The 14416-nt window shown below is 45.6% G+C and overlaps 1 protein-coding gene across 7 annotated transcripts in view; it reads right to left on the reverse strand.

The window, feature by feature from the left end:
* Positions 1-14416, reverse strand: part of NFIC (nuclear factor I C) — a 264281-nt gene that overhangs the window by 190577 nt on the left and 59288 nt on the right. For all 7 annotated transcript variants that reach the window (XM_033956988.1, XM_033956985.1, XM_033956987.1 and 4 more), the window contains one exon: positions 8699-9230. In XM_033956988.1, coding sequence (XP_033812879.1) covers positions 8699-9230 — 532 coding nt within the window. The remainder of the gene's footprint in view (positions 1-8698; positions 9231-14416) is intronic.

Here is a 14416-nt window from a genome sequence, read left to right on the forward strand (position 1 = left end):
TGGGACAGGGAAATTGAGTTCCTGCGGGGACGGCAAAAAATGTGTCCCCGTGTCATTCTCTAATTTAAAAGTAGAGATTAAAGGATCAGTGGAAAGGGGGGGGGGGGAAGGTCAAGATAAAGGTGAGCACGGAAGCACTATTCCCCCAAATTCTGTATATGGCGCCTACAGTGGCGCTGATGTATGCGCACGACTTGATTAATTAGCCTAATCAGTGCCAATAATTGGCAAATAACACCTCATAATTGACGCTAATTGAGATTAATTTAAAGTTATGGGGCTCATAATCGAAACTTAAATACGTCTAAAAACCATCCAAGTCGGCACTTGGCCGATCTAAAAGACAGGTTGATGATATCATGCATGCACGTGATGTCATCCCAGCGATGTCCACACACTTCCAGGTGCCTCGAGCCACAGCCACTATCTTTAGTGTGTCATGGCTCAAGAAAGTTTGCGGGACGCTGCACTGAGGGATTTGAAGTGCCTCATCCTGTGCATTGAAATCAATGCTGCAAGTACCATAATGTACCAGGATGGGGAGTGGTCAGAAATACAGGACTGTTCCTAAAACACCAGCCTGGAAGTGGGTAGTTTGGCATCTCTGTTCCCTCCTCTCGACGGGGCACTATATACATTATCAACCCCACCTACAAATGAAATCCAAATGTATCCTGCTTATGTTAGACTCTCATCTCAAAGCATTTTTGTTCTCGCAGCCCCCCTGTGTTCTGCTAGCTAGAGAAAACCTATGGCTTCAAGCTCTTCTTCCCTTCTAAGGCCCTTCAAGTGGATACAGTGTGGTTCATTTTTTTATTAGAATAACTTAACTATAGACCTAAAGAATGACACGGTGCCAAAATTCATCACCGTCCCCATCCCCGTGGATAACCGCGGGAAACCATCTTCATGTCATTCTTTAAAGAAAGAGGGAAGAATCAGAGTATGAATGGCCACAACCACTGTCCCGCAACTTTGCTTTGAATAATGCTGGTGTAGAAGGACAGAGGATGAAATAGACACTAGAAAATAACATGGGTTTATTTCCCGCGGTTATCCGCGGGGACGGGGACGGTGATGAATTTTGTCACCGTGTCATTCTCTACTAGTGATCTCCCAGAAAAACTGAAACTGAAAACACAGGAGTTACCAAAAGTATCCCTCAAAAAAGTTCAGTTCTCTCTAATCAGTACCCCCACCTCTTATGTGAATTTAGCAGAATTAAGAGTTCCTGTTACACACAGCTCATGGAACTGGCTCTAGACCCAGCCTTCTCCCCCTCCTCCTTCCACCTCTTTACTCCCCCACTTCCCAGATGTAAATCACAGCATTGATGAGAGTGTTAAGAGTCTAGCTCCTAGCAAGTTATCATTTCCAGATGCCCTTGAAGGCAGCTGCAGCACCAGCAGTTCCCCCACCCCCACCATCCCAACACACACATACCATGCTCTCCTCTTCTTCACTGACCACCTCAGCAAAAGCAATAAACCACAGGCTCTCTCAATGGCAACTGGCAGCAGCAGGGTAATGTGTGATAAAAAAAAAAAAAAAAAATCAATTCTTGCTCCTTGCTAAGATATATTTACAGCCCGCCCTGCACTTCCAATCTGAAGAAAGAGACTGCAGAGATAAGAGGCCTGCATCCCTGGATTCTTAGAAGGATTCTGCTCACCTTTTCCCCAAAGACCTGTTCCTAAAAGTAACCAAGTAGTCACAGTGGCTCAGGGCAACTGGGTGAAAAGAGCCTAAAGATTCCTTGCAAACTTGTGCTTCGGGCATGCCTCCACCTGGCTCCATGTCTACTGATCAGTTTAACCCAGGGGTCTCAAAGTCCCTCCTTGAGGGCCGCAATCCAGTCGGGTTTTCAGGATTTCCCCAATGAATATGCATGAGATCTATGTGCATGCACTGCTTTCAATGCATATTCATTGGGGAAATCCTGAAAACCTGACTGGATTGTTGCGGCCCTCAAGGAGGGACTTTGAGATCCCTGGTTTAACCCCAACTCCTCGAAAGCTACACAGAGGATAACTATAGTGGGCCCCTTCAAACCACAGTGCCCAAATCATACATAATAATAACTTTATTTTTATATACTGCCATACCACAAACAGTTCAAAGCGGTTTACAGGGGAAGAGACTGTATACAGACAGCGATATTACAGAGAACTTTCAAAATTACATTGGCCTGTTAGATTAGTCAAGTTTATCTGGAAGTGTTTTGGAAGTAGACAAATAACATTTCATAGTACAGGGAAGACAAGTGTGTCTCTCCAAACCAGAAATAGTTTCTGCAGTATATGAGGCCAGAAAACCCCCTCCTTCCACTATACTAGAAGACATGGTGTGCTTCAGCAATCCCTCAGAGTCCAGACCTTAAACAGCAGAGGCTCAGGCTTGGGCGGCTGCTGCTGCTGCTGCTGCTACTGCTTGGAAAAATTGTGCTGACATGAGAAGAAAAAGCTCTTCAAAATTTTATCAGCTCAGCGCGAAGGGGATCCGATGCAGACATGTTCCAGACTGATAAAGTGGGGCGGAAACGGAGGCTGCATCTTAACGAGGTGCCGTCTGCGCAGTTTGAGAGCACTGCCAACAGCCAGGTCCAAGCTGGACAGAGGGGACAACTTAACCATTGCAAGGCTGGCTACTTCTGAAGTTACAGAGAGAAATTACATGTATCTCCATTTACTCTGGTCTCCCTCTCTCAGACTTGACTTCCCCCACTGCCGGTGGGGATGAAGAGTGCTAAAGAACGGGCAGCTGTTACTTTAGTCTGCTGTATGTGCTCTTTGAGGCAAAGGCCAAGAAGATTTGCCTCAGTGCCAGACTGGCTCCCTCCACGTACTCTGCCCTGATGGGTTCTCTGTTGTGCCAGGGGACTCTGCTTGTTGAAGACTGGCAGGCCCATATAAACTAAGAAGTGAACACTAACCTAGAGGTCTGCACGGGAACGGGGATCGCGGGAATCCCGCGGGTCTCACGGGGGTCCCGCAGGAATCCCCCCTAACCCACAGGACTCCCACGGGAACCCCCCCTCTGGCCCACGGGACTCCCACGGGGACCCCCCTCTGGCCCACAGGACTCCCACAGAGATGGAAGGCTTTGGAAGAAGGGTTCGTCCATATAATATAATGGACACGTCAGCCTTAGTAAAAAAGGGGGTTTATAAGTTAAGGGTTCCACCAAAGAGATTCCACAAGGAAAACAGCAGCGCAAACACAAAAGAAACTGTGGAATTGATGATCCTGTCAGAAGTAATTGCTGCTTTTTATGGGGACGGGATGGGATGGAGGTAATTCCTTGCGGGGATGGGTAGGGACGGAGAGGATCCTGACGGGGACGGGCGGGGATGGGTAGGATTTCTGTCCCCGCGCAACTCTCTACACTAACCCTTACATTCTATAAAGGTCGCCAAACTTTGAGTGCAAATCCCAGGTCCGCGTGCAAATTAAATAATGATCCATTAACAATTAATAATTACTGATAATTAGCACTCATTTGAGGCCCTGTTCTATAAAATGCGCACTTATGTTTTATAGTCCACAAGTCAAAAGGGGGCAGGGCCATGGGGAGGTTGGAGGTGTTCCCAGAAATTAGGTAAAGGGGGGGGGGGGGGGGCATGGGACTGCTTTTTCGGTGTGGTTTACACAGTCAAGACAGTTTGCATGGGGCAATGAAGTGTTAAGTGACTTGCCCAGAGTCACAAGGAGCTGCCGTGGGAATTGAGCTCACAAGCTCAGGGTGCTCAGGCAGCTGCTCCAACCACTAGGCCACTCCTATTGTGTCACACTGGAGGCTAATTTATGCCCCTAACTGCCATGAGTTGTGCGCCAGCGTTTACATCAGGGGTGTCCAACCTTTTGGCTTCCCTGGGCTGCATTGCCCGAAAAATAGGTGGATGTAGGTGGGGTCTGGCCCACAACTTAGCCCAGTATTCTTCAACCGCCAGTCCATGGACCAGTGCTGGTCCACAAAATAATTCTTTTATTTCCACGGGTTCATAGGTGTCAAAAGGTTGAAGAACACTGCCCTATAGGACACAAGTGTTGAAAAGTAAATAAATTCAGCAGCTATGAACTCGATGTCCCAACTGGAAATGGAGACCTGAAGAAGGGACACCTTCTCCAGGCTCATGCATTCTGGCCGCTCAAGAAAAAAACTTGCAAACTAGAATATTTCCAAACAGAGAGAAAAACCAGCCAAGAGCTCGGATCTAAACACCTGAGTTTTTACAGTAATAATCTTGAGAGTATAAGGAAAAGATGTGAGGGGAGATCACAAGCAAATTAAAGCATAGGATGGAGATGGAGGTAAGGATCCATGTAAGGGCATTAGGTACCTAGGCAAACCTTCTGCCTTGTAATCCTTTTCTGCAATTAAGTTTTAAGCCCTTTGCCCCCACCCCCCCACCACTTCCAAACAATTATAATTGCCCCAACAGAATACATGACTCCCCAGGAACATCCGCGAATTTTGAAAAACCAAATTGCGGTTTAGGAGCAGATTGGAGGGAGGGAAGGGCAGCTGGGGCACTGGCAGGTGCTGAAAATTGGGTGTGAGATTATTCTTAGTATTTTCTGACCGCCTCTTCCGGGAACTACAGTCAGGCTATACCAATTACGCTATCTGGCGTGTCAAAGCAGCTCCAGATTGGTATAGTCTTACTTTGGTACCAGGAAGAGACGGTCAGAAAATACCGCGAAAGGACTGAGTCAGCAATTCACGAACCGCAAATTCGTGGGGGTATACTGTAATCTGGGTTAAAAAGATGCTTGAAAACTTGTCACCTACCATGATAAAAGGGTTAAAGTACCTCTGTGTTTCTTTTACTTTGTGTGGCTGATAGGATCTGTTGTTTTGCCTTAACTGTGGCTGCTCTTTTGCGCCTCTCAGAAGTTGCTGCCCTAGGCGACTGCCTAGTCCTGCTAAATGTCTGTGTGAGCTCTGATTGGGGGAGGGAATTATCAGATTGATTACAGTATCAGGAACAGGCTGGACTGGTCTAATTTAAATCTTCTGTCTCAATGTATACAGCTTGTGGATATGTGCTACTAGACTTCCCAGCTCCAAGAAGCAATGAGGTAGAACTGGTTCAGTCTATATGTCGTGTCTGTCTGTCCAAGATAGGTTGTAAGCTCTTCTGAGCAGGGACCATCTCTAAATAAAAAAATGTACAGCGCTGCGTACGCCTTTCAGTGCTATATAAGTAAAAATAATAACAGTCTATCACAGATGAAATGCATTTTTCTCCCTTCCCCATCCCACCTTTCCTTGTGAGATTGTCACTGGAACCCGTCTAGGTTTCCCTTATATATTCTGATATTGTTATCTTTTGCTCATATTGTCCTAACTGGAGAAAAAAGATTTTGCCTTCCTAAGCTAGTCAAAAATGTATTGTTAGTACAATAGAAAAGTATCATCTTTATTTTCTTTCTTTGTTTTTCTTTCTATTTAATACATTTAAAGTGGACCAACATGGCAATCACACTGTTTTATGCACCTTCTTGTAACCTTCACTTGAACCATTATAGCAAACTAATGCGACAGGAGACACCTTTGCTTTACCAGGTCCCAACAGAGGTTTTAAAGGTAGAATCATCTTTAAATGCAAACAGAGTCAGTGGCTAGCCAGGGAAAGTGAAAAGCTCAAGTTTCTTATCAGCTGAGTATTTACAGCCCAGGGATTGTTACCAATTAGACAAATCAGCTGCCTGGAGACCCAGACATCTGGGGTCAAGGTTAGAAGGCAGCAGGCTGGGAGTTGCTCTTCACACCCCTCAGGGAAAATATTTGAAGCAGGGGGCATTACACTAAGGGTGGGAGTGCGCCCTCTCTCAGGGTCCTTTTTCTCACCCCCAGTCTACATTTCGATAACCTGTTTAGTTGATTAGGGAAAAGCCTAGCTAGGGGCTTTAGCGGAGCAGGGCGGGGGGCAGCAAAAGTCTAGTCATCGCCCTCCCCCTCAATTCGCCTACCCCTCCAAGTTCTCTATCATGCATGTAAAGTGAAAGGGAAAGTTTAGAAGAAAAGTGTTTACCTCTAACTCAGTCTCTCGCCCCTTGGACCCTTGCACTCTTGCTTCCTCTGACTCCTACACAAAGAATTGCTGAGATCCTTCTCTGCTGAAGTCAGAGCCTTCCTGTAATTTCCCCCTCGCCCTTTCTCTAAAGTCTTCATATTCTACACAGTTGTCAAAACTGAGCCTGAATGCAAGAACATACCAACCAAGCCAAACTCAAAACTCCTCCTGGTATGGTTGTGCTTTATTTTCTTGGTGATTCAATAAAAATTTCACTCAATCATGCCGCCTTCTGTAAAACCAACCAAATGGAAAACAGAGCCAGTAATAATTATCCTTTTACTCTTTCTTGAACTCTAGATATGTCAAAGAAGCAAACCATAAGAAGGGCTCCAGGTCAATACAAAAAGAGAAACAGAACACAAACAGCAAGAGACAAACCTATGCCATTCCTTTGAGATGGTTCATAATGTTTCTGACCAAAGAATTGCCACCCGGAAAATCCAAACAAAATGTGACCTCATTGCCAGGACTCAATGCCTGCACCTTCCTGGCCCCCAATCTCTATCATTGCTTTCTCTCCATCACTGGTCTGCCTTTCTTCACTCTACCCTTTCCATCCTCTTTTCTTAGAACCCAATGTGAGGGATCATCTTGAGTACGCTCCTGTCTTCCAATGCTTAAGGGTGCAAAGGCAGGCCAAGGAGCTGGGCCTAGTTGGCCATTTGGGAAGGCACCTATGGTGGGAACTAGTTAGGTGGTAGGCATGGTTTGGGGGAAGTGGGGGGGAGGAGAAGGTTGAACGGAAGGGTAATGTTACCTTGAGGCAGAATGAACTATAAAATAGGGGGGGGGGAGGAGTGCACGGCAAGGTAAGGATTCCAATTACCGATAGATACTTACGTTCAAATGCTGTACCACGGGAAATTGGTGAACCCTGGTTGGATAAAATCTTCCAACAAAGCACCAGGCTTCATTCTGCTGCTCGAAAGCAGCTCACATACCCATCCCTCCCTCTACGGAATTATACTTAACCCTTTTTAAGTGCTTTGGACTTTGGCTGCTTCATGTTCAATTTGTCTCAGCCAAGGGGGAAGGGTCCCCAAGTTGAAAATGTTGAGTTTCAAAGGAGGGCTTTAAGGTCAGAACTTTAATTTACGCCGAGAGGTGATTATCACGGGGTTTTGACCTGGACCTGCGGCAAGGAGGACCACTCCAGACTAACAAGCCTCAGCAGAGCATGTTTAAGGGCATTTCTTAAATTACTTTCATGCCATGCGGGCTTCCTAGCTGTTGATGGCAGACAGATCGTACATGTTTATTAATCCACTGCCTGTTGCATTTTAAAACTTCCACAGGAAGAGGGGGATGCTCAAAAGTGGCAAAGGAGGAAGCAGTAGGTGAGAAGGGCTGCTTGCAGATTCTTTCTACCGTAGGGATCCTTTTAGCAAGCAGCGGTAGAGTGTTTTACATTGGGCCGGCGAAGTACATGCTCCAACGCTCATAGGAATTAAACGAGCATCAGAGCATTTACCTCACCGGCCTGCTTGATATAAGGAGCCCAAATGATGGTAGAAAAAAAAAGACAGACCTGGGGGCAGTGGTGGTGACGTCGGTCTCCCTTCCTCCACTCTTTTTTCTGCCTGCAGCTGATTTACCAGGCCAATAATCTGCTGGGGCTCCACTGAATTAAACATTTAAGAGGGCCCATACCTTAATTCTGCTCTTTATGTTTCATTGAAATTTTGGATTATGATGAAGGTGATTCACCTTTGCATATTTTATATTGACAAAACCAAATAAATAAAACACAATCTATCATGTATAGCACAAATGAACTACAAAGCCAAAATAACAAACATCCACAAAAGAACAGAAACTAAAAGGCTGCAGAGAAATTCCACAACGTAGTCTGCTTCATTATCTGCTTTCCTCTGATCCCACCCCCCCCCCCTAAAAAAAAGAAGAAAACTCAACCAAAAGAAAACAACAACAGAAACCCACAATAGGCAGGGTTACCATTTGACTCCAGAAAAAAGGAGGATGGATTGGAACATCCGGGTTTTACTTCCATTGAAAGCAATGGAAGTAAGGACCACAGACTGCGATATCCCAGATGTCTCGTTCTGTGCCCCTAACACCTACTGCTTTCAATGGAAGTAAAACTTGAATGTTTCAATCCGTCCTCCTTTTCTGTCCTGTTTGTCCAAATCAGATTGTAAGCTCTTCTGAGCAGGAACCATCTATTGAATGCGCTGCGTAAGCCTTTCAGCACTATAGAAATGATAAATAGTAATAGTAGTTCCGTAATTTTTCTGGAGCCATATAGTAACCCTAACTACGGGTTTTTAAGTTTATAGGGCAGGCCCTTTTTACAACGTTCAGATCAAGACACAGGAAGTGGCAAGCAAACATTTTACCTTCTGCGATTCTTTCTCCCCTTCCCAGGAGACAGTTCTCTCTCCTAGGGAAGGAAGGACAGTAAGCACACTTTGAATTGATATTGCAGAAAGATAAAACATTTGAATTGATTCTGTGTCAGAACGGATTATCGGGCTGCCTGGGGGAGGAGGAAGAAGCATTTTACACTCTGCTCTGCTGGATCAGATAAAAATGGGCACAGAACCCACATTCACTATCAACTCCCGCTGGAAGGAAATGAAAGAGGCAGGCACCTACCTCTCTCACGAATGAAATATGCCAGGTAGAGGTCAAGCTCCTTAACGGAAACACTAATGTGATGGGGCTGGACACACAGGATGGGATTGGTGCACTGTCCCGCCTTGATAAGCCGTTCACCGTCTGTACTCTCCAGTGGGATCCCCTTGAATAAGATAACCATGACCAGGTCCAACCGCCAGACCTTGTCCGCCTGCCGCAAGCAGTCAATGCGACGCATCTTGCCCTTCTGGTCCGGGTTGGATAGGACACAGCAGGGTGCTTTCTTGCCAGTAATGGAAAGCACAAAGTCCTCCCGGAATTCGGGCCTGATGTCCTTGCGCAGTTTGGCCAGCAGACGGGAGGCCCATTTCTGTTTGACCTCAGGCTTTTCATTCAGCAGTTCGTCCTTGACGCCCCGCTCTTCATCCTTCGTCATCCTCTTCTCGTGCTTCTTGAAGTATTTTCTTTTGCGGGCCTGTAGGTTGAACCATGTGTAGGCGAAGGCACGGACGTGTGGGAGCAGAGCCTCAATGAAGGGGTGAAACTCATCCTGCAGGAAACAGGTCGGGGGGAGGGGAGAGAGAGAGATAAGGAGAAATTGTAAGAAAAAAAAAAAGAATCATGGCTGAACAGGAACAACCTGACTCTTTGTTTTGCAAGGGAAGAGAACAGCATTTACTGTTTTTGGGTCTCAAATATTTTTGTTTTGCCTTGGGAGACCGAAACCACTCTCTACACAGGTTCCTTTCATTTTTAAACTTTCCTTAATGTCAGGCTTCACTACTTGTTCAGTGTTCTAGATGCAAACATGACCTTCACCCTGCAAACAAGAAATTTAATGGCGGCTCCCTGTAGATGTAACTTTTCTTTCAGTTAATTAAAATACCACAAAGAATTGAAATCCCAGCTACAGCTCAGTGCTGCAACAGAATGAAACAAGGAAACTTAAGACTCCTAAATTTGCTTCTCTGTTCTTTTTTTTTAATCCGGGTAATATGCATAAAAACAACATATTTAGAAGTTAAAGAGAAGCAGAAACCGGACCAGCATTTGGCTTCCAGACCTCCCTGCAGTTCCAGGTCCCTGTGCTGGATTTAATACAGTTCAAGTTACAAATAATTGGGAATTGCATCAGGCAAAATTGCTCACTGGTGCCATTCTGGTGCTGGAGTGGTTGGTAAATTTGTATTTTTATATGAAGTTGACTGTAATATGCAACCACTCCCAAGGTAAGGAGGCAATAAACCCTCAATGAAACCTCATCCTTCTCCATTACACAAACACAAAATGAAACAAAGTCAGGGACTGTTTCACAGCCACCCGCAAAATACAAAGGGCTCCTTTTAATAAACCGCAGTAGACATTTTTACCGCAGGCTGGCGAGGTAAATCCAACACTCATTCTATGAGCGTCAGAGTATTTACCTCATCGGCCCACGGTAGAAACTTCTACCATGGTTTAGTAAAAGCTAGCGAAAATCAGGAGTTCCATGAAGTTATAGAGAGGATTTGAGAGTCTCTCCCCCCTCCCTGATGACCAGCAGACCGAGGGAACCCCAATCTAGGTTCCTGACACCAGCACAGAATTAGGGAGCCCCTCTCCCCTCCCTGATACCAGCATATACTGAAGGAGCCCCTCTTCCTATACCTGACACCAGGATAGACTAAAGAAGCCCCCTTCCCTTACTCCAGAGAGGAATTCTGCATTAAAATAAAATTGAAAATTCTGCAAAATTCTGCACTAAACTAAACCTTAAGTTTATATACCGCATCCTCTCCACCGAAGTGGAGCTCGGCGCGGTTTACAAGAGCTTAAAATATAAGAAGAGAAACGAAAAGGTTTACATGAGCTTATATGTAGAATGGAAGAGTAAGGGGGAAAATAGAATGACATGTTAGAGAAGAGCCAAGTTTTCAGTTGCTTGCGGAATAGTTGGAGAGAGCCCAGGTTCCGCAACGGGATAGTAAGATCGTTCCAGAGACCTGTGATTTTGAAGAGAAGAGATTTTCCCAGTCTACCTGCATAGAGAATACCGCGTAGAGAGGGGAAGGATAGTTTATATCTTTGGGCGGGTCTGGTGGAGTCAGGACTCGAGGAGTTAAAGGATAGTGGGATTAGGCTTATTTATTTATCACTTTATTTGTGATATTTTTTTGTGCAGAATTCTCCTATTTTAAGGGCTGGCATAACATATCCCTGCACCTCCACTGCAGTTTCCTATGCACTTTCCTGCAGACCTCCACCCCAATCTCACGGCTTGCCTATACACACATGCACACCCACCTCATCCACCTTCATCCAGGCCCCTACACTCTAGTCATCTTTTTTTTTCAGTCCCCTCATAAAAACATAAGAATTGTCATACTGGGACAGACCGAAGGTCCATCAAGCCCAGTATCCTGTTTCCAACAGTGGCCAACCCAGCTCCCAAGCACCTAGCTAGATCCCGAGCAGCACTTATACTCCATACAACTTTTCCAGCCCCCTTTTGCAAATATACACCATCTACACTTTTTCCAGATTCCCTATCCCTTCCTACATACTCGCCAATCCAGTGCGATAGGAGGAGGAGGAGGAGGCGCTGCAGAGTCACACATCAGGCTGCTTTCTGCATCACTGTTGTCCTGGGCCCGACTGTTCCTTTGAGCCGCGAGCCTCCATACAGCCGCATGGTTTAAAGCAGTGGTCTCAAACTCGCGGCCCGGGGGCCACATGCGGCCCGCCAGGTACTATTTTGCGGCCCGCAGTCTGTACTAGTGCTGCCCGCTCTTTGCAGTGTCCTCCGGCTTCTTCCCTGGCCTCCCATTCTTACCTTCAGATAATTACCGCAGCCTGCAGAGAGGATTGCCGGTGCTGTAGTGATCGTTGCAGGCTGCCGTCATCCTCAGCAGCACGTTCCCTCTGCCGCGATCCTGCCCCTGACGTCAGAGAAGGGTCAGGATCGCGGCAGAGGGAACGTGCTGCGGAGGCCGATGGCAGCCTACAAGGAACGCTACAGCAATGGTGATCGTCTCTGCAGGCTGCGGTAATTAGCTGAAACTAAGACCGGAAGGCCAGGGGGAAGCTGGAGGACACTGCAAAGAGAGAGGAACATGCAGGCCTTCAGGGAGGGGGGAGGGAGAAGATTTATAAACTATAAAGAGCTTTACCTCATGCAAAATTGTCATTTCTTTAATAAGATATTAACTATTTTTTCTGCGGCCCTTCAAGTACCTACAAATCCAAAATGTGGCCCTGCAAAGGATTTGAGTTTGAGACCACTGGTTTAAAGGAACTGCGAGGGACCAAAGCAGCAGAGGAGGAAGTAGTCTGATCTGTGACTGTGCAGCTCCTCCTCCTACTGCACTGAACCAATGAGTGTGTAGGGAGAGTGGGAGTCACTTTCCAGCTGCCTATCTCTGCCGCAAACGTAGACTGCACAGAATGTTGCGCAGGAAAGGCAGAATTCTGTGCTGTCTGCAGAGGTGGTGAATTCTACGCAAATTCTGCATTGCACAGTAGCGCAGAATTCCCCTGGGAGGACTCCCTATACCTTACACCAGCACAGATTAAGGAAGCCCCTCTTCTCTATGTTATCATCAGTACAGAATGTAGCAGCCCATCTTTCCTGCAGAATATTATATATTAGGGCACCAAGGAAGGAGTTAAAGAAGCAAATTTCAGTCCCTGTCACCTGAAAAGTCTTGTCATCCATGAAGAGTACAAAGACATGCTCATTAGAATAATATCTTGATTTGTGCAGCTCATGTCTGCTGATGTAGGGATTTTTAGAGTTTCTAAATAGCACAAATGGAATGGGCAGATGGAAAGAGCTGGATGGGCAATGCTGCAGCCAGGTGACAAGTGTTTACTAATGAAGTACTCAAAGAATATTGAAAGACTGAGGGAGCCCCTCTCCCTATACTGACACCAACACAGACTGAGAGATTCTCACTTCTGTGGGCAGAAATGTTAGAATAGGTAAAGTTTAGCAATTATCTTGATTGCAACAGAACAAAATTAGCAATGAAAAAAGAACCATCTAAGGCCCTCTTTTACAAAGCTGATTATTGCAGTGGCCTGCGGTAATTGCACCGAACCCCTTTGGGAATTAATGGGCTTTGGTACTGTTGCCATGCGGCTTTGTAAACAGGAGGGGTAATTTATTATAGTAAAGAAATGAATTCCTTAAAAATCTTATTGACAAAGCCTGGTAAAAAGCGAGCCTTGGTAACGACACTTGTACGAGTGGCCTCGATATTACTTTTACAGTAATTTCACTGTCATCCTGCGATGTAAGGAGAGTTATATTTAGAAGTAAAGAATGCTAGATAGGCCGTAACATTTTTCTTTTATCATGGCCTACTGCTCTCAGGCTGGGGGAGTAAAGGGAAACAGACAGAGCAGAGCTGAGGGAGGGAGGGAGCAGTGCCCAGCACCTGTATGTGTTGGGGGAAATACACCAGGAGTAGAATACTTAACTTTTTGGTGCTAGCCTTCGGCTGGCACAAGAAGAAAGTTATCTAATTTCCTTTGCAGAGTGATCTAAGTAAGAAGCAAGGGAGCAGCGAGTGGCCTTGAGAGCTTTGCTTTAATAAAGCTGTGTCTGGGATGGAGATTGCCTTGGGGAGTTCAAAGGAAGGAATGGAAGGTGTAGTGTGTTACTTCTCTAGGCCAAAAGGATGCATACGAAGCATCCATGTCCATTTCAAATGAGGGCCCCTTAAATATATACAGGGTGAGGCAAAAAAAAGAAAAAAAAGAAAAAGTAACCCCTTAGAGTTTTTACCATCTTCTCAGCAACTCCTTTGAATTTCTATGAGAAATTTTATATTTTAATCATCAAACTTACAGATTATTATTAAACAAACGCAGGGGTCTTTTTACTAAGGCCCACAAGCCAATTTAGCGCGTGCTAAACGCTAACGCATCCATAGACTATAATGGACGCGTTAGCGTTTAGCGTGCGCTAAAACGGCTAGCACGCCTTAGTAAAAGGACCCCTTAATTATTTAAAGCTACGAGTTATTGACATTTTAGGGTTACTATCTAGTGATTTTTGTACATTAAAGATGTTTGAACTAAAACATGGCAAAATAACATCATTCTAATGAAACAATGAATGTGTCAGAATTTCGCAGTCACTGTGAATGTTCTGCGTCCACCCCCCAGCTTTATCGGAAACAGAGAAGGGGTTCAATATGATAGAGAGAATTGAAGGCAGGAGGCAAGGGCAAGGGAGGAGGAGGAAGAGATGTGTGTGGGAGCTCTGTGGCAGGCAGTCCCAGGTCTTCTGCAGCACTTCCTTGAGTTTGGCAATTGTGGCTTTGGGTGGCATCTACGATAGGCCTCCAACATTGCTAGCCAGACAAAAGCCTACATTACTGTGTAGACCTGGCGAAGCTTGAAGAATGGCGAAGAAATGAAAGGCCATGCACTTGGGCTGCAAAAACCAGAGGGAACGGTACAGTTTAGCGGGGTGAAGAACTTATGTGCACGACAGAAGAGAGGGACTGGGGTGTGATTATATTTGATGTGATTGAATAAGGTGACCAAACAGGTTGAAAAGGTGACGGCAAAAACTAGAAGGATGCTAGGTTGCATAGGGAGAGGTATGGCCAGTAGGAAAAATGAGGTATTGATGCCTCTGTATAAAACTCTGGTAAGACCTCATTTAGAATATTGTGTACAATTCTGGAGGCTGCACCTTCAAAAAGATATAAAAAGGATGGAGTCGGTCCAGAAGAAGGCTACTAA

Source organism: Geotrypetes seraphini, chromosome 8 (assembly GCF_902459505.1).
Source record: "Geotrypetes seraphini chromosome 8, aGeoSer1.1, whole genome shotgun sequence".
NCBI lineage: Eukaryota > Metazoa > Chordata > Amphibia > Gymnophiona > Dermophiidae > Geotrypetes > Geotrypetes seraphini.